The 20,350-nt window shown below is 38.5% G+C and overlaps 1 protein-coding gene across 5 annotated transcripts in view; it reads left to right on the top strand.

Moving 5' to 3' along the window:
- The window catches only part of slka (STE20-like kinase a), a 42,672-nt gene that overhangs the window by 1,993 nt on the left and 20,329 nt on the right, over positions 1-20,350 (top strand). For all 5 annotated transcript variants that reach the window (XM_088635709.1, XM_088635712.1, XM_088635710.1 and 2 more), the window contains exons 2-4: positions 13,816-13,980; positions 18,676-18,724; positions 19,510-19,659. In XM_088635709.1, coding sequence (XP_088491835.1) covers positions 13,816-13,980; positions 18,676-18,724; positions 19,510-19,659 — 364 coding nt within the window. The remainder of the gene's footprint in view (positions 1-13,815; positions 13,981-18,675; positions 18,725-19,509; positions 19,660-20,350) is intronic.

Genomic DNA, 20,350 nt, shown 5'->3' with positions numbered 1-20,350 from the left:
TAAGCGTGGTAAGTATTGAAGCACCACTTAACTAAACAGAAGTACGCATTCTTCTAATTTTAATCACAAGTGACTAACAATTAGTTTAGCTTACCAGTAGACGTTTTTGTGCTTGTGCTCTAACCGCAGTCAGACCTGCTCATCGTTCATTGAGTTGTAGGATTCTATTAACACTTTCTAAATCATGGTTAACACTTTTTCACTCCATGATGTGCAGCCCAGTAATTAAGTTTACTGCCCCTTCTCTTCCCTTATACGGTTCTGACTCGAGGTGGTTCGATACCGTTATAAATTTATTTTTTTTATCACGATGCACTGCAGTACCTCATATAACAGGATTAGTATCAAGCATCAGTAAATAATGTGTTTATTGACATAAAGCACTTGGTTTGCATTTGTTTACGTCTGCTGGAATGTGTTGCTTCGGTTTGTAATACTTATTCAGCATATAAGGAGCAAATCTTTATTAAAAAATATGGGCAGTTGTATTCCTTTCAACTTTTTTTTCTATTAATGCAAATCGTTAAAAAATGTTAAACGTTTCCTAAATTAACAGTTCTTACTTTTATTTTGTCACGCAATAGTGTTTTATCATCTGCTCTTTAAGTTTCCACCTGATAAGACTGATTTCCTTTGGGCCCTGCATCAGTGCTGCAGTATTTTACAAACCCCTTTTAAATTGTGCGGTGCTATTGGTGTGACTCAGCCTTGCACCTGTCTCAATGCAATGTTACCCAGAACTGCTCTTGCACATTTGTGCTCCGGTGGAAACCTGATTGAAACTGGGAGAAATGTTTGTCTCCCATTGGGGAGAGAAATTCTGCATGGTAAAAGTATATTGTTTGTTCTGAAAAGCATTTAATCCTAAAGAACTCTAGTTCTGCATTTCAAAATTATAATCTGACACAGGGTTATCATCAGTGAGCTTGAGAAGTTATCGGTTGGATGTTATCTAGTCTGCATTGCTAAACATGTTGTGCCTTTTATTTTTGTTCTAAACTTCATTGCCATTTGCTCAAGACGATCTTTGAGTTAGGTTTTTAACAGCTATTGCCGGAGGACGACGTGGGTTTGTGAAAGTGGCTGGAGATGTTAGACAACAGTGTTGAGAATGCAGTACAGATCATAATGCAGAATTACCTGTTGAATGGGATAGCCTTGCTTAACAAATCACAAGGTTGTGAAAGCTGAGCAGAAAAATTGATCAGTACACAACATTTGTAGTCTTAGAAAAGTGGGATGAGAGATTGGGAGAGTTTTGGACTTTGTTAAATACTCTGTGATCCTTTAAAGGAAGGTGTCTTTTTTTTAATGGTTTGGGTTTTTAAAGCGTTTTGTATCATTGGTGGTGGTGCTATGCACAATTTTCAGTTGCTTATTTGCATGTGGGAGCAAAGCATGGTCATGTTTACCATAGAAATTCACTCTGGCAGACCTGCTGAAACGGAGATTGCCCAGGTTTCTTGATCACTTTGTGCCACATAGTAGCACTCAGATGTATCTCAGATGCTTGAGTGTGAGTCTGAACAACAGTGTTTGCTTCTAGGAGGTTAAATGTTGAAAATATTGAGATGTTATGAAAATAAAGTACACTTTGGAGCTCAGTATAACTTATGAAAAGTTGAAGGCGTAAAAGGAGTGTCATGGTTTTACACAGTTTAATTTCAAGGTTAGAACAAGTTTACAACATGTTGCTTTCCCTCTAAATTCTGAAACGGACATCCCACTCACCCCTCTTAGTAAGCGTACCTTCTGCTACATTAGCTTTGCTGTGCCATGGAATATGAGTAAAAAGTCAAGAATCTGCACCCAGCAAAATGTCTTTAGGTTTTATTTTTTGAAAATTACCATGTTATGTTTGGCTTACCACACAGCAGTGTGCACTGTCAGTGTGATTGTTAAGATACCTCTTTAGACGTGCAGGTTGTTGCCTGGTATTTGATGCTGAAATGTTTTAGATTTAAACGCACCCATTTTTCACATTGTTGGTGTAGGTTTTGCCTTCAAGATCTTGTTAATCAGCTTTGGTTAAGTCTGGGTAAAAGTGATTAAGGTGCAGATATTACTCAACCTCTGTTACTTGATAGATCAACCCTTTTTAGATACATCTGAGCAATACTTTGTGCACTGCCCTACTTTGTTTTTATATCCGGTACATGTGGTTCGTTTTGGCGTAACGTGCACCATAGTGGTTAGAGTAGTGATTTTACATCTATTGTTTTCATTCAGGTATATGTTAGTAATTAATTTGACTTGTATTCAACATGCAGTGCATTGCTTAGCCAAATCTATCAAATTATTATTTACAGTTGATTCGTGAGTTATGTCCAACTGTATTTCATCCAAGTACCTGTCAGTAATTATTTTTGCTCGCGTGCAACATGGACAATAGCCAGTCTAAATCAAACCCATTGCCTGGTTGGAAAACATTGTACAAAACCACTTTTTTTTGTTTGTCATAAACATCCAGGAACCCTCCCAGTACTGTATGAGTGCCGTTAACCTTCTGGCCGTCACCTGTACCAAAGATCACAGCAGAGATACAAGTAGTGTGTGCATTTTCATTTCATGTCTAGCTTTTATGTGTAGTATAGGTCTTAGACTTAAAAGGTTGCCTGAATGATCTCGACTGTGAAAACAGGTGAAACTGACCTGGACCTTCAAATCTCAATGACAGTATAGAAAGGTAGTCAGGCAATCTCTGGCATGGAAAGTTTTGAGACACAATGTAATAGGGGACCCTACTGAGCTTTAAACACCACAGGGAAGGTGTCCAATTGCACTAATTATAGCTAATTATTGACCAAGTGGCACATAGTCTTTTTCATGACCTCTTACTGTGTGTTATACTCATTAGCAGTCTGCTATATGCTTCACCTCAATATAAGTATCAACACACAATATAATAATAATAATAATAATAATGTTTCTTTATTAGCCCTATACAATTTCTTGCATTAGGAATGCGTCTTTTCACATACCCCAGCTTTTCTCCAGGGAGACACAGACACAGAGACAGGGAGAGAAGCTTGGGGTCAGAACATTGTACGGCGCCCCTGGAGCAGTTGGGGTTAAGGGCCTTGCTCAGGGGCCCAACGGAGTAGGATTCCTCTGCCGGCCGCGGGATTTGAACCGGCAACCTTCCGGTCACAGGCGCAGATCCTTAGCCACAGAGCCACCGCTCCGCCCCAATACTATACCCGTATTTGCAATGTTCCTGAGTTAGTGTACAGTAATGGTAAATTTCAACTGTTTGTATTTAATTGAAAACATTAATGACTACAAGAAACTCTTCAGAACGTTTTATTTTAAAATCGATTGGATCTTGCATTGTTCTTCTAAATCTTTGAGTCTGAGAGCCTATTTTAATGCAGGCAAAAACAGACATTTAAATGTTTGTACAAAGAGTTGCCACTTTTTTTTTTTCGCTTCTGACATATGGAAATTCCTCTTCCCTGCTAGGGTCAGCTGAGTTGTATTTCTTGTTCTGTTCAAACTTCAGCCTTCCTATAAATGGAAGCAGCCCTGGATGTCTAATTCACGGTGATTTCTTAGTTTTGTGTGTTCATACAGTGTAAAAAAAAAACAGAAATCTGAAGCTAGGAAGAAGAATGTAATGCGTTTCCATGTTTTTAGTAGATTCCAGACAGTCCCTTGTACAGCAAGGTTTTTTTATTAAGCAGGGTGCTGTTGAAGCTATGTGGAGTTCATTTACAGTGCTGGCAGTACTTATTTCACTACCAGTAATGGTTGAAACAGTTTTTTTTTCACCTGTATTAACTTATTTGGCACTTTCAAGATTTTCCTTGGTATGCGACTTCATTGTCATGAATCATTCTTAATTTAAAGTGTCTGTAATAGTTTTCAGTAGTTGGTAGTATGTTTCATGTGCCTAGATTTCAATTTAGCACTCTTTTCCACCTTGCTCGTCTCTGCTACTTGGTTTTGGTCTAGAAGACGTGTATTTCCAACGCCTTAGTTCCCAGCAGAAAGGTGTTTGAGAGACACAGATAGTGTCAGGGATGGCCGTTGCGCAGAAGGGTGAAGAACTGCTTGATTCTCTTCCAGGCCAGCCTGGCAGGGCTGTGACTGGTGTCCTGGAGATTGTTTTTTTTGCGGATACCCTTTGCAGCTCAGCCAGTAATGGCGCTCAAGAGAGCACAAGTCGAGGAATCACTGCTTCAAGTCTAGGTTACACACAGTTCCACCCTGAATTTCTCATGCGGAGGCACACAGCAGGCCATGTGCAGACAGCGCTGGGTGCGTCTGCCTACAATCTCATAGCCTGGGCGCACAAAGCAACCCCAGAGACATGCCCAGTGAGCCTACAGTGCAGACATGCAAATCGATACCACCTTGCATGGTTCTTATCTGTGTTGGCATTTTGAAGCATCATTTCCATAAGCCAAATTGATTAAGAGCTGGTGTTCGCTCACGGAGGGGTCGACAAAGGATAATCTCACGCCTGGTGATTCCAGATTTATGCAAAATCACTCAAATTTAAAAACGGAAAAGTATTTCTTGTGATCATTCCTATACATACGATTGTAACGGCAGTAGAAGTTGTTTGAAAATGTACCTTTGGAGGTCATTTCTAACATTAACCTACTGTTTAGGGAAACATGAAATGGTAACTAAATTTAACATTTATCAGTATTTTCAGTGTTACTTGTAATGTTCCTAGGTAAGCATTTGGTTTTTTTTTCATGAAATTTCTTAAAATGTAGGTTTTATAAAGCATTTTTAATTATGGCCTTGGTTGAGACTAACACTCCCTCTATGGATATACAGTATTTAAGACTTGTGCATTTATGTGGGCTGTTCTGAACATTTTGTCCTCCCCACATGCAGCTGTTCATATGTGAAACTGTTGGATGTGTTTCCAGGTCTTTCTTGTCAAAGCCTGCTAAACCACCACAACATGGTGAAGGAAGAAGCTGGCTAAATGTCGTCCTTATGTAATGGTACTGTAGTCAGGCCGTCTAGCTTACACTTCACAGAACTTCACTAAGCCAGGTTATTATGACTGCAGATTAAGTACTTAGTTTCACAGCCTATCATTCTTTTCCAAAGGCAAATCTTTCAGATGAAAAGCCTGTTCTTGCAATATTGATATTCCTTGGGATTTTTGCTAACTCGGATCACACATTATGAAGATTCCCTTCAAGCGTTAATGTGACATGGGACCCTTGAGTTTTTCAGATGTGAAGGGTTCTAGGCTCTGTATCAACATACTTTGGCATTTATATTCCAATTTAATGCTCCCTATAAAAAGTAAACCCCTTGTCTCCATTTTGAGCATCTGGTTTTATGTTTTCATTTACAGAAGCATGATTGCTGACGTGTGATCTTCTGCTACAGTGGTGCTTGTTTGTTTAACTCCTTTTTGGAACATGGGAGGCAGGGTGAATTCAACAGCAGTACACTCGGCAACAAAGTGTTTCTGCCAGACTGTCAGTAATTTAGAAAAGGTGGTATTTAAAACTAGTTTTAAATTGTCATTGGTGGTTATTGTTCTGGTGTCTTTTTGTGCACAATTATATACATTGGTTTAAAAACTACATCTTTTTGATGGATTGTATTTTCAGCTGTCCTTTAGATTATATGTAAGTTCATGTGTAGTTATGAATCTATTAACACTGTTTTGAAACATGATCAGATCTCTTTATTGAACAACAAAAATAAGTGTGGAGAATATTCTAATAGCTGCTGTCCCATTGCTTGGGTGTTTTTTTTTCTATTTCTTGGTATGGTCTGTTCTGAAAATAGACCACTTGATTGTGATTTCATTCCTAATTAAAATATCTAAATGAAACCAATAACTTTATTTTTTTTTAATCCACACTGACATTCATACAAAACTCAATTCTCCGTTAGTCAGTCAATGTAATTGAATTTCATGTCACATTTTAGCAGTTAAACTCCTGGTCTTTTTTAATAGAATGAGCTGCATGTTTCCAGTTAGAACTGTCTAATGCCAGCCTCTTTTGAGAGATGACATCACCAGTCTGAAATTGGCATGCTTTGCAAGGGCCTGCCACTGAAACCGACTCCCCCATTAATTATTATTTGGCATTAACATTCCAGAATGGGGTTTGTCACATTTTCTTTGTTCATCGCTCGCGTCACTTAAAGTTGCTTTCAGAGGAAAGCGGAATCTGTTTTTCCTAGTTCCACCAAATATATCGGGGAGTGCATTCCTAAACCATTTTGTCATTCCTGTACCGGGGATATTGCTTTAACCTGGTAGCTTTCAGGAGATGGGTGGGTCAGACAGGGAGTCAAAGCGACTGGTAAGGTGGAATCTCAGTCTCAAAGCTGTGCCCCCGTCACCTTTAGGGGTATCTCCATTCCCCTGACCCCTGACCCACTGCGGACCAGACCCCACCAAGTCTCCTCTCTTGCCTCAGCCGCGACCGAGAGGGCTGGGAGCCAAAGTCTGCCTCCTACACTCATATAGTACTCGGGGGCTCAGGTCCGATTTGGAATGTGTGTCGCGTGTCTCACTGCCATTGAAGGATAAGGGAAGAACCGGACCCCCCCCTCACAAGCCGGACTCCCAGACTCCTCTGCTCCGTCACCCCGGGGGCTTGTCCTTTACAAAACCTGGAAAAGCTCAGCAACAACGACTTAATCGCTGGAGTGGTTCATTACAGTGACTGTGGCAAAATCGGCCCTCAGCGCAAAGGTTGCGCATCACAAGTTGTTTCAGAAGTAGAGCTAACTTGGAAGCAGGTAAATGTTACAAAGCCTAGAAGAGCTCCTCATACAGCAGGTCTGTGTGCTTGGCCATTGCCCAGTGTTCCTGTAAAGATGACGGTTTCAGGCTGTGAGCAGCATGGTGTGGATGGTGACGCTGGGATGAGGGCAGGTCCCTTCCCCGAGCACGCGGGCTTGTTCGGTACAAGACACTGGGGGAAGCAGTCAGTACTGTATGCGTAACAGGAGTGCGTCTGTAACTGCTAGGAGGGAGCTGGCCGGTAACCGACATCAATCAACATCACCCACCTGTGGGCGAGGCAACGAGAGGTTTGTTTTGTCAGCAGAGCAGCGACGCATTTTTTACCAGTTTCTTCCTACTCGGTGGTTAACTCCCCGTTCTTGTCGTAACACCGTTCAGAGCTGGAAATCCGATATGGTCACGTGGCAGATAGCCTTTTATTTCACCTGCACCCAGCCCAAAAAAAACAACATGAGTGTTTCCTGTTTCAGGGACCCGTGTCTTATTTGAATGAGGTAAATCATTTTGATAAGTAAACCTGCAGAAGGGTTTTGTTTTAATCCTAATAGATTTAATAAGAATCTCAAACTAAAATATGTGAAGACCTGTGGTATTTGCATACATTTGGTAAGTTTTCTTGCAGCTTAATCCTGATGCTTGTTGTCACAGCTCCTATCAGCAGCGATGCAGCTGACTCACTCTGTAAAGCCACTCTTCCATTGCAGCCGGTACTGCTTCTCACATCTCTCTGGGAATAGTAAGCAGGTCTTTGCTTTTGCTTCACATTGAATGAAGTAATCCGGTGTAATTTTTAATCGGTGAACGAACACTTGAAGTATAATTTACAGAGTGTTGGAATACAGCAACTTCATACTGTCATTTGCATCCATTAATGTCATTCAGAGCAACGTGCCCCATAAAATCTGTGAAAGCACCTTTGACAGTCAGTTTCACTTCCACAGCACATAATATAGTAGTAGTTTTACAAACTGTAGCTGTGTAGCGTAAACAGGACAGTGAAACGATGTTTTTCGGGTGCGAAGGTTTTATCTGCAATATTTGAGAGTCTCATGTTCTGCATCCCTGTTTGTAAAACCCGTATTAGGTAAGGCATTAAAAACATTTGACCTTCAGACTGATGCCTTACCATTGATAGCTTCCATAATTATGACTTTAAGGCTGTAAACCATGTTCATGTAATAGCTAAAGTTCCAGCTCAAAAACTGCCATGCAAAAAAATAAAGGTTTGAATTGTTGTTTTTTGTGAATAGATATTTTTGCATGTCAGTGCTGAAGCAAGTACTTTAGTAAACAAAGGGTCGAATCGTATTTGATCTTAATTACTGCAGTATTATAGTGACTGTGGCAAAATCTGCACAAGTTGTTTCAGAAGTAGAGATGGCTTGAGAGCAGGTTAACGTTAATTGAATGTAAGTCCTGTTTTACAGAAGTTATTTACAGCTGGGCTTACTTCTATCATTTATAAACTGCCACGTACACCCACCTGAAGAAGCATATTTTCACTCTTCTGAGCCAGGCTTTCGTAAAGCATTGCCGAGATTCTTCTTTTCTCGCATCTCAGATAAGGACATCTTTATTTTATTACATTTTAATTTAATAAAGGCTTGTGTGTTAAGTGTTTATGCATTTGTTGATGACTCTAATGATGTAACCACTCTACTGGTAATGAGCAGGAGTGTTTTTGTTGTCTTATCCATTGTTTATGCATCAGCTAAGGACTTTACTCAGTTAACTAGGACTGTGACTGTTTTCATATTTGGGTACCATTATGGGCTGTTTTGAGGTGAAATTTGTGTATTTGAGGAAACATTTTTGAGAATACACGATTACTGTATATTGTGCTCGCTTGTTCTACTGAATCTGGGCAGTTCGCATCAAAGCCTTTTTATTGACTGATGCTCCGGAAGCAGTATAGCTAATGTGAATACAGCCTCTCCCCAGGTTACAGTTAAGGGTCTAGACGTGCAATTCTGCCTTGCATAAAAAAAACTCCTTCAGGTCCCATAATAAAGTGTTTGAGTTTCAGAAACTGTCGTGAGAAATAGAAATGAAAAGGAGCAAGCAGTGCAGGGAGAGTTTGTTCTGTGCATGACTAGCGCAGAGTACACATAATGCAGTCGCCCCCAGTTTCCAACAGGGCTCCATTTTATGTTCCGTCTCGCAATTTTACTCCCTTTTGACAACCTCTGTGTATGATCTTGTGCTTTATCCCTGCAGACTGCGAGTGTCCCATAGTGCCGTCATGTCAGGCAGGCGGCCGAGTCAAAAGAAAAATATACCAAGAGAAATAAGTTCAGAAAGGCTTTTCTGGTGTCGGCCCCTTTCCCTCCAGTTCCTCCTCTTGTCACCACACACATCCGATTCTGAACCTGGTGTCTGGCCTGTTGCTGTCTCGAGCACTCTGCTCTTGCCTGGCTTTGGCCTCTTATCTCTCCTACACTCCTCTTGCACTCTCTCCTTTCCTCTTCTTCCGCCAGAATTTCTGTACCCCCCCGCCCTCCGCCCCCTGCATTCTCCAGCACCACATCCTTTCCTTCTCCACCCTCGCCCCTCAGTACAATGAGCTGCCCTTAGAAATCGCACCCGCTCGGTCCCAGCCCACCTTCTGGTACCTGCTCAGACCTCATCTGGTCAGACCACGCCTGTAACCCTTATAGCCTTACATTCCAAATCTGTTTTAATCATAATGTTATTTAATAATTGCCTGTATTTACTATTAACGTTGAACACAAGCCTGCAGGGTGTTTGCATTCCTGTGTCCACTCTACCTGTATCCTGCTTTAGCTCTTGTCTCTGTTTCGTACAACACATTGCAATTCCAGTTCGTCATTTCTTTTATTTTTACTTTCATTACTGTTTTTCCTTACAAGAACATGAATTGGATGTGTTGTTTTATCCTGGATTATGGTGATGGCTGTTGCAGTGGGCATAAAGTTTCCATAACTATTTGCTTTTCAATTAATGAACTTAAATTAACTTCAATTAATGGCCTTTCTTTAGGTCTGTATAGTGATAGTTTTTCTGTTTTTTTTTTATCCATGTAAATGGGAAATGGCAAAAGTGTTTCATGTACATAGCATAGGAGGAGAAAACATTGTGATTGAAACACGTTTCTGAAAAGCCCTTTCTTTAGTTAGCATACACATTTTATTTTAAAAAAGTTTTTTCATCAGCCTCAGTTTGAGTTCCTGTATCCTCTAACAGGAAACACATTGAAGTGTTTCCCTAATAATTGCAGGAATGAATTTGAAAGCAGCTGCCATGTCTAACCAGCCCACAGATAAAATGTTTTTTAGCTGGTTGTATGGCAAAAAAATCCCTTGTTTAAACAACGTAACACTTATTTACACAGTTTAGTACAATGTAAAAGGTAAATTACAAAAAAAAATACTGTAATTTAATTGGTGAATAGTGCTGTTAACCACTTAATTACTTGCTGATGGAAAATCATTTTTTTAAAACATTCCACGTAGCTGAAATTATTTCTCTAGTTTTTTGTATAGCTTTCCTTTCAGGTATGTACAAAATGCTGCCCAGTACCATTTGGATTGTACAGCAAAAGCAAATAAGAATACTGAGAGAAATAATACATTGGATGTCATGCTGACATGAGCTTCGTGGACTGGAATGAAATGCTATAACAGTCACAGAACATTTAGTTTTTAAGGACGATCAGTGTTGGCTTGAGATCAGATTTAAGTTCTCCCTTAATCTTTTCATTTAGGTTCACTGCAATATTTTGCATCTAGAACTGGGGCTCAGGAGATTTCTGTGCACCGAGGGTTGGCTTGTGTTCTGTGTTTCTAGTTTTTCTCCGAAACCAGTTCTTATCTCATGGTCACTTGGAACAGGGTCCACTAAGGACTCTGAGTCTAATTAGGCCAGAAGCTGATGCCAGCATCAGCCACGGTTCTCACGGTTCGGATGGAAGGCTCCGGAGACTGATTCTGGTCAGAATTCGGGGATGCGCTTTTCTTTCTGGACATCTTCGTTTGCTTCTCCCCCAGGGCTGGGTGGCATGGATGGAATAGGGCCAGACTACTAGATTAAAGAGCAAGAGGGTAGGTCAGGAGTTGGCTGGTGTGATATGTAGCAACTGTTTATTTGTCAAAAAGTCGTGCAAATTTGGAATCTCTCTGGAAGATTACGTGGAAAGTGCATTTTGAACTCCCTAGCCTAAACTCTCCAGATTCTCAATTTCAGGCTGACATTGCTGCAATAGCTATTATGCTTGGATTGACTCTTTCTGTTGATTTTATGTTGTATAATTACTACAATTATATCTGTTGCTAGTTTTCTTACATTTGAAAAAAGTTAACTTTCAATTGAAGCAGAGTACTCTTTCAGCTTCATAGATCTTTTTGTTTTTCTATCACCCCAAGATGTTTGTTGATTCTATTTAAAAACATTTCTTACATGTCAGACAGGCAGCAATTTTAATTATGTGAAAGGGCCTTGTATGTGTTCAAGGCCTTTTGTCACACTGTAGCTGGACTTTCTTTGGCTTTTCATAAAAACAAAACCTTCCGTTTAGTTCTGCTGCACTGAACGCTTTTCCCTTTTCTGGCGTTTTTAATTCATTCTGAATTGTGACCTTGACTGATAACAACGTGATGGCTAATTGAAATAACGAGCTCCAGATACAGCACAGCAACTGTGCCGCCTCGTACCAGCAGGCAGTTCATGTTGCGCACGTGACTGTGAAGTGGCCCAGACTGGCCAGAGCTACCGAGAGGCGTTGGCCCACACAAAGGGAACGCCATAAGCCTGGGTAAATATAAAGTTGGATAAATATAGAATAAGCCAGAGACCCTCCCCTTCCTTCACTCCATTGAGTGCTCAGACTCTCCAAATAATAAGCCCAGAGCTTCGCTGAAAATAGCTACAGCTTTCTGCTGTAGATTTCAGGAAGTGAGAGATGGAATAATGTGTCAGTGAAACTTGTGCAAGTTCCTTTCAGTCGTGGTTCCAGAAGATGAGACTTATTTTCCATTAAGGAAGACCTGCACAGACCTAGATCTGTTTGTATGAAATTTCAGTTTATTTACCAGCTGGCACAGTTCATGCATGCCCGTGTCTCTAAGTATCACTTCCAGTGGCGTAAACGGTGAAAAACACAAAATCCTAATGACATGGATGAAGGGCAGTGGGTTGTATCTGACCAGCCACTCGGAGTGTCATGGGTTGGCAATAGCTGTGGCATCTTAATGAAAGTGTCCTCATGCATACTGGAATGCCCCTCAAAAGAATCCTTATTTTTTATAAGCCTGAGGAGATTTGCATAACTCTCCTCTCTTAACAGCCGTTTGAAGCACACACGTTTACTGTGTTTTATAGAACTGTCTGATATTTAACTCTTTATATCCATACAGTTTTATCTGTTATACTGTATATGGATATAACTTGTAGTGATTGCCTTGCTTTCTGTCTGTTAAGGTGTTGCACCCCTGCACTCGGGTGTAGTGTTGTGCAATATTATAATATGTCCAGATGCGCACACCGGCAGCCTCCAAGAACAGTTTGTGTTATCCTTTATTTCAAATTGTGACTCTTCTTAGCTGTTGTGGGGGATATGATGCAATGCCTTCCTCCTCTCCCTAAAAGAGCATAGAGGATGTCTGGCTTCAGCAGCAGCATGGGTTTGGCTGGAATGGAAACATTTATCCTTTGATCAGGCAGGAAACTTGAATGGTATTGTGTTATTTGGAGTTTCAAGTGTTAAAAAGGCCTTTAACCTTGCTCACTTTTGAATCTTCTGTTCATGGTTCAGTAATTATTTGCATACCTTCAAATAGTTTTTTTCTTCATAGAGACCTTGGAAGCTATCAACAAATAATATTCTGCATTTTGTTTGTGTTAAAGGAATTTCAGAGACTGTGATTGCTTTCATTTTAATGTTTCCAGAATCATTTCAGTGCACATTGTTATATGTCCTTTCTGAAGCCGGTCACAAGGACAAGGTTCCCTGTTGATCTCTTGAAACTGAACGCAATCTGATCAACCATCACGTTGATTTAAATTTTAAATTGATTCAACATTTAAATGTCAAATATAAAAGCCAAATCGTTCACATATTTTAAATTAATTCAGTGTAGTTAATTATCAGAGTAATAAACTGAGTTTGTTATGGATTCAGTGCCTATGTGAACCTTATATACAGGGTAGAATGTCTCATTGCCCACTTAGTTATGAAACACATTTTCATACGATTTAAACTGATCTTAAAAGAAATTATTAAAAAATCAAGCTTGTTTTCTATAAAACAATTTTAAACGAAAAGTGTTGCTCACTAGCAAGGTATGCCATGCTGTATTGTCTTAACAAAGGGCACTTTGAGGTAAAAGTAGAAGTACTAACTATCAATTGCAGAATTTCTTGTTATGCAGAGTAACTTGTCAAACTTTCAACTTTAGAACAATTTTGTAATATTTTCATAGCTAGAGTGACAATTTACAATTTTTAACTTTTTAATAGTCTTCCCATAAACGATGAATAAGCCACCTAATTATCTGACTGTGACTGAAAAATGAAGGTTGACTACTTAGGATAACTGTTGAATTGTTTCTTAATTTCCAGTTTTGCTCAACACAGTTCACTTTTAACTAGAGCATTTAGGATGGTATAGATCCTGCCTGTAGCACTTCTAGTTATTTTGTGTATGGTATAGTTCTTTTTAGTTAATTGATGTTGAGATGCTGTGCCTCCCTTCCTTCCAAAAAAAAGAAAAACCTTTTATTTATTTTATGTAGCCCAGCAGTAATCTTTGAGAAAATGCCTTTAGCACATAACGGTAAGATCTCGCTCCTGATTTAACTCTTGACTCCCTAGATGATGATGATGATGATGATGATGATAATAATAATAATAATAGCTTACACTTATATAGGGCATTTCTGGACACTCCACTCAAAGCGCTTTACAGGTAATGGGGACTCCCCTCCACCACCACCAATGTGCAGCCCCACCTGATGACACTGATGATGACACTGGCTTCATTGTTACTTTATTTTAATTTCTTTAGCAGCATTATGTTCTCTCAGCATTCAATAAGTTGTGTTATTTTTATTTTACAGGCTCAGAATAAACAGACAGGGATCCTGGCAGCTGCAAAGGTGATCGACACGAAGTCAGAGGAAGAGCTTGAAGACTACATGGTAGAGATTGATATTCTGGCATCATGCGACCACGCTTACATAGTCAAACTGCTGGATGCCTTCTATTATGAAAACAAATTGTGGGTAAGTACTTGTTTCTGAGAAAACCGATTGTACCGATTGTACCGATTTTGTCCACTCACATTCACCTTTTTAACAAAAGGACAGTAGAGCACTGAATGTACCCATTCAGTGGATGAAATACATTTTGAGTGAAGTCATTTTGCAATATCCTGTCAGGGGAGCTGAAATTATGAGCAGAACTGAGATGTGTCTTGAGAAGTGCATGTTCCTGTCCTTGAGAGTTGTGGAAAGTGCCACCTAACAGTGACACAAGATTTCCGGACATTGGGGAGTTAACAAATTTCTATGATATTTGCAGTTCTACTGTCTTTTCCCTCTAAAATAACTAATGAACCTGGCAGGTCTTAAACTTAACCAGGTCATTCTAAAAACAACACAAAAAAACTGATATTAGCTAATACATTAACAAATGCTGTATTACCTTTTTAAACTTTAAAACGTACCCTCTAAACCGTTTTCTTAATATCATTTCATTCATATCATGTAATCATTTTTAACTAGATCATTGTAAAATTAGGTTTTGCCCTTGTCATACTTAATCATGGTAGTTAACTTAAATTTCTGATGATGTCTAAAAAAGGACTTGTAGTTGAGGTAGTTTTGTTCTGAGGAATGACGGCATCATTGTTTTTTCTATTGCTCACATAATTAAATGCTCCCAGCAAATCCAAGATTTAAGTTAAAAGGTCTTATTGGTAATATACTACTATGGAAAAGTAAAAATGTTTGTGACTTCATAAACTGCAGGCAGAAAAGCTTGCATACCACCTCCCTCTCTTCTCTGCCTGTCAAGGTATTCTTGCACAGTGTATCAAGACTTTATGCACATCATCATCACTTTGTGGTATCATTAGTCTATATGAATATTTAAGTACTTTGTATAAATTATGCAGGCCTCTTTTGAGTGTCTGTCATCACTACTTAATCTTCTATTAAATTCTCCCCCTGAAATGTTGCATACCAAATCGCAGGCAAGTTTTATACAGTGCTTACTAGAATGCAGTTCGTTAGAAATGATTTGCCAAGAATGAGATTGAAATAGTTTCTGTTTTTGCATTACCAGATTGTTGTGGTGTTGAATATGATGGTTTAGGCTTCTGATAGCTTGGTTTGCTAATGTTTGTAGTTTAAATAGAATCTCTTTAAAAGCAAAATCCAATGTCGTGTTGACCAAGTGGTTTCAGGTAACGTCCTCTCCTGTATGCATACATGAGAGACCAAGAGAAGATTATAAATGGTTTGGGGAAAATGTTCATGAATAAATTAGCAGCACATTCAGTGTTTCATTCCCAGCTCGGCCTGGGAGTAATTTACATTTATCATCCAATATTAAGAGACGTGATGAGCACACAGAAGTGTTGACAGTATAAAAATGTAAAGCTATGGTGTAGTTATCAGTAGGAATGTATCCGTTTACCCTTTCCTTTTACTTTTCTTCTTGCGTGCAGTTCTCAAGTAACGCTGTGCTTCACAGTGTATTCGCTGCTGGGGTGTGCATTGATTTTGATGTGATCTGATACCCGAGGCATTCAATGGATCAAGCCATTGGCAGTGCTCCTGGGGATGTCAGGGCACGGGGATGACCTTGAACCCCTTTATTGCTTGCGCCTTTTGAAAGACTAGTATTGCCAGCGTAGAACAAGTATTTAACCTTATTTTTTTATTAAGGATTGTCTTTTTATTCAGAGACGTCACATTTTTAACTTTTCCAAGGAATGATTTTACAAACTTTAAACCAAATTTACAAGTGTTTATTAGCATATTGTTCAAATGCCCTTGTTTCATTTTCTACACACTGTAAAATATCCATGTTAATTGCTTTCATCTATCCTGCAGAGTATGTATGAATTATAACCTACCTTAGTCACTTTAAGACAGGGAATATACTGGAAGATGAAGGGTCTTTATCACATTGAAATGTGTTTTTCTTTCCACTGGATACGACAGTGTTATTGTAAGTGATTCAGTTTTGTTAAGATGTTCAATACATTGCAGTTCCCGCTATGCTGAAAAATATCGAATCCAGTCAATCTTTGTGCCACCTTCACAACACGTCGATGAAAAGCTTTCTTATTTGTTGGGGGGAAAAAAAATACCTAATATGACGAGATGAAATGTGGTAATAAGAATATTGCGATGTTTACCATAAAAAAGTGTCAATTCCTTCAGAGGAATAGCTAATCTACAGAAAATGGTTTACCAATCTAAATCTTTATTTTGAATTTAATGTCAGTTCCAAGGATTAGATATTTTTATAATTGCAGAATGATGTGTACCTTTCATTATAGTTTGCTTCTGGTTTCTGTCAGCTGAATAATTGAATTTTAGGTATTATGTACTTAAGAGGATTCACTGTTGCTTAAAAAAAGCAAGATAGAGTAGCAGTAGTTTTTTTTTTTAAATGCATTATAGAAGATTTAATGACAGCTTTCTCAGTCATTAAAAGTGATCATGGTCAAGTAATTTATCATCGTTTCATCAGATACACCCTCAACGTTTAAGACTATACAACAAAGTTTATTATTCATAGGTACGGGATTTAGTTTTAGGGGTTCTCTAGTTCTAGTTCTCAGTGGTGGTTGGTACCAGTATTTTAAGAATGAAAAATGTTAAGATCTGCAGTTTGCCTGGAGGCTTTATGTGAAACAGTTGTCGGTATTAGTCCTAAGGCAGCCATCTGTCTGATAAAGAGACCTGTGCATTACTTTGCAATGGATGTTGAACTGGAACTACCTTTTTGTACATTTGCCGCTGTGGGAGTCATTAGAGAAAAGTCTGTGCTAGTTTTGTTTTTTTAAGTAACTTGGGAATAAAAAAGCCTTTGTGCACAAAAAGGGTGAAAGAAAGCTTGAATGCTAATTAGACTTCACTGAGCTATAGCTGCCTTCCCAGTACCACATGAATGGGTCTTAAGAGGTTATATCCACAATGTGGGTGAGAAAACCACAAGCTTTTCATTTCCCAACTTAACTGTGGGAGCTATTGTCAGTGAAGTCAGCCTTGCTTATGATAGCTCACCCCATTGAAACAACAATGAGGGGTACCAGCATGAATAATTTTGCCTGTTATTTCCTCCATAATGCTTATTACTCACATTTCCAAGAACCCTTTAAAACGATTGCATGTGGTTGTGGATAGGTAGAATACACAAGAATTGTTGGTAATTTTTTATTTCCTTCACAGTCCTATAGTGTGATTTTGCATATACAATTTCAGTTTTCTCGAAAAATGTGTTTTTAAAGTACTGTATTTAATTTCCATTTTTAATCACTTAAGAAAATGTAGTTCAGTAGGTTGTGATAATAGAATCTTGCAATTTTTGTAAATGGAAATGCTATATACATCAATCCATTTAATCAAGATTGTCATTGAATTTACTGCTTTGTTGTACTACCAGTTAATTCTTATCTGTTTTTATTAATACTAAAGAAATTGCCTTCCTTCTTAAGGAAATGATAATTCACTGAGTCACTGTGGTGATATATTGGTGAGTCATAATGTAAGGGTTCAGAAAATATAAATGAATAAGCATGATCTTGGTTACCATTCTAAAGAAAGTGAAATGCAATTCTGATACAGATAAAAAGTGTTCATTATTTCCGTACACATCCACGAAAATAAAGAGTAACATGAGTTCTGTTGTAAATACATTGTATAGATTACACTGCGTGCCATGTTGGAGAACATTGCACATTTTCACATTTTCTCTTTAGGAATATACTTTTAAAAGGAGGGAAATCAACTGCATGTGTTGATATTATACAACTTAAGTAATCCAAATACTGTCCATGGCTAATTTTAGTCTCCAGAACGTAAATAACTAGACAGGCACAGACACAAGTAATCCCAAGACACTGAATTATGGTTAATTAATTGCTTGTTTTAATTTGTCAGGAACCTCTTACACTCTATCCTGATAAGTGCTTCCAGCTATGTTATTTGTTTTAAACTTTTCTTCAAACAGACTTTAGTTATCTTCTTTGACAAGCCATCAGTATTTTAGTTAGTCAAAAGGGTGCATCTTGTGTTGAGGTTTATTATTGTATTGTTCAGGTATTAGCAACAGTGAATTGGGAATGACTAACTCCCTGTCTATGTACTATTTTCTATATACTTCCAACGTTACATGTAAACCACCTGGTATGCATGGAAACTCTAATCCTATTTGGAAGCCTAAGTTGTGGCACAGTATGCTTTGTTAAGGAGCCCTCCTATAAACCCTCTTACGTCATCAGCCATATTGAGAGATGTAAAATCTTTTAATACCCAACATGCTCCTTTCTTAACTGTCTCGGTCTTTAATCGTTTAGAAAGCTTGTAAGGAAATATAATCATTAGAGTGGGCTGTTTTGAAAGAGGCTCCGCCACAGTGCAACTTTAAATTCGCTGCTCAACTACTTTCCATATACCTTTTTCTTACAAGGCTTACCATGACCGTTGCATACATATGTGGTTTTGCATGTTTACATGGTGCTAATTGTAATAAGAAATTGATTTTTTTTGTAACTGGTAACTACAATCTGTAGTTCAAAATGCAGTCATGTGTGCCTCATAACCTGCATCAATCCTGGTAGGGTCTGTCTTGGATTCTTTCAAAAAAAACATCCATCTGTATAAAGGAACAGCACTGAAAGAAAGATTATGACATAAAGTAATTTTAATGTTTAATGAAAAGTATTGTTTTCTGTCCTGCAGATTTTGATAGAGTTTTGTGCTGGGGGAGCCGTAGATGCAGTTATGTTGGGTAAGTATTTTCTGTCCCAAAGATTCCTAGCATCTGAAATCATATGAAAATAAAATCCATAGAATTGGAATCTATACTCTCACACATCTGTTCTAATCTTTTGAACTCTATAGCTTCTGAATTATCTCACCTTTACAATTCATTGTTGAAATGAAGTTTTACAGACTTAGAGACCACCGTTTATCTATATTCCAGGAAATTCCTCACTGCCTTTTTCTAGACCGCTACACTTTTGAAAGTCTCCTTAGTTGTGCTTATGAAGGACTCCATATTCTGAGACTTCTCCAGTTAGGAAATGCATCCAAGGATTGTGGCTTTTCCTGCCAATGGATAAAGCCCGATGCTCACAATTAGTATAATTCAAAGACATTATTGCTACCACAGAATTAAAACAAAAATCTTGTGGCCTTTTCTTGTTTTTTAAACACATCAGCATTTTCAGTAGGTTACTTGGAACAGTCTAGAAAAGTCTCACCACAGCCTTTAACTGCTTTTTATTCTGCTGATGTTCACCGCACTATTTAATAACCACTTGTAACTAGACCTTGATGCCTGTCGACTGCCTGTATACCAAGATACTCAGCTGTCCAAGGTCTGGTGTTTTTCCCTCGCTGATAAACTGAAAACAAGAAACTGCATTTGTCCCGAAGGGAAAGATTTCTAAATGTAATACGTAGCTAGAATAGTGTAATGCAATGAATAATGAATGTTACTGTTAAACTGTATTTTGACGATAGATTTTTGAAGTAAGGTTTGAAATATTTCTTTTTTTTTTCTAATTGCAGAGCTAGAGAGGCCTCTGACAGAGCCCCAGATCCGGGTCGTGTGTAAACAGACTCTGGATGCCTTGAGTTACCTTCATGAAAACAAGGTTATTCACAGAGATCTGAAAGCAGGGAATATCCTCCTGACTTTAGATGGAGATATTAAACTGGGTATGAGCTCTTGGCATGTACTGTTTTTTTTATTTTGTTTGGGAAGAATCGCTTTTTGTAGGCTTTTATTACAGAGCCAAGAAAAGATTTGTGAACCCCCTAGGCTAGTCCTTACTCTCATATTTTATACCAGAAACATGACTCAATCTTTGTGTAAGTCTTAATAAAAGTGGGATAACCTGATTAAACAGATGTAACACAACCACATAAGATGTACTTGGATTATTTAATTAACAAAATGCTACAAAAGTAAATCTCCTCCTGTGAATAGGAATGTAAACTCTTGCCATCTGTAAATGTTGGCACCTCCTTCAGCAGCACTGACTTGAGCTAGACGTTTCCTCTAACCGTTTATCAGTGACTCGCATCAGCTTTTAGGAATTCTGGCCCATTCTTCTTTACAGAGCTGCTTCAGATCAGTGACATTTGAAGGTTTCCTTTCATGAATAGCTTGCTGTAGTTTAATGGGGTTTAAGTTTTAAGTTCTGGCTTAACCAATCCAAAATTTCATTTCCTTCAGCTGTTTCAGATCTGTTTGTATGTATGTTAAGGATCATTGTCATGCTGAATGAACCACTTTTGGCTCAATTTCAGCTAAGAAATTAATAGCAAATTCTGGAGGAAAATGTCAGGCTGATACAGTTCTGAATTTATGGCTCCATCAATGATGCCAAGTTATCTTACACATGAG

The sequence above is a fragment of the Lepisosteus platostomus genome, chromosome 6 (genome assembly GCF_059453375.1).
Source record: "Lepisosteus platostomus isolate fLepPlt1 chromosome 6, fLepPlt1.hap1, whole genome shotgun sequence".
Classification (NCBI taxonomy): Eukaryota; Metazoa; Chordata; class Actinopteri; order Semionotiformes; family Lepisosteidae; genus Lepisosteus; species Lepisosteus platostomus.
Note: the sequence above shows the minus strand (reverse complement) of the source record. Positions and strands in the feature narration are given on the sequence as shown.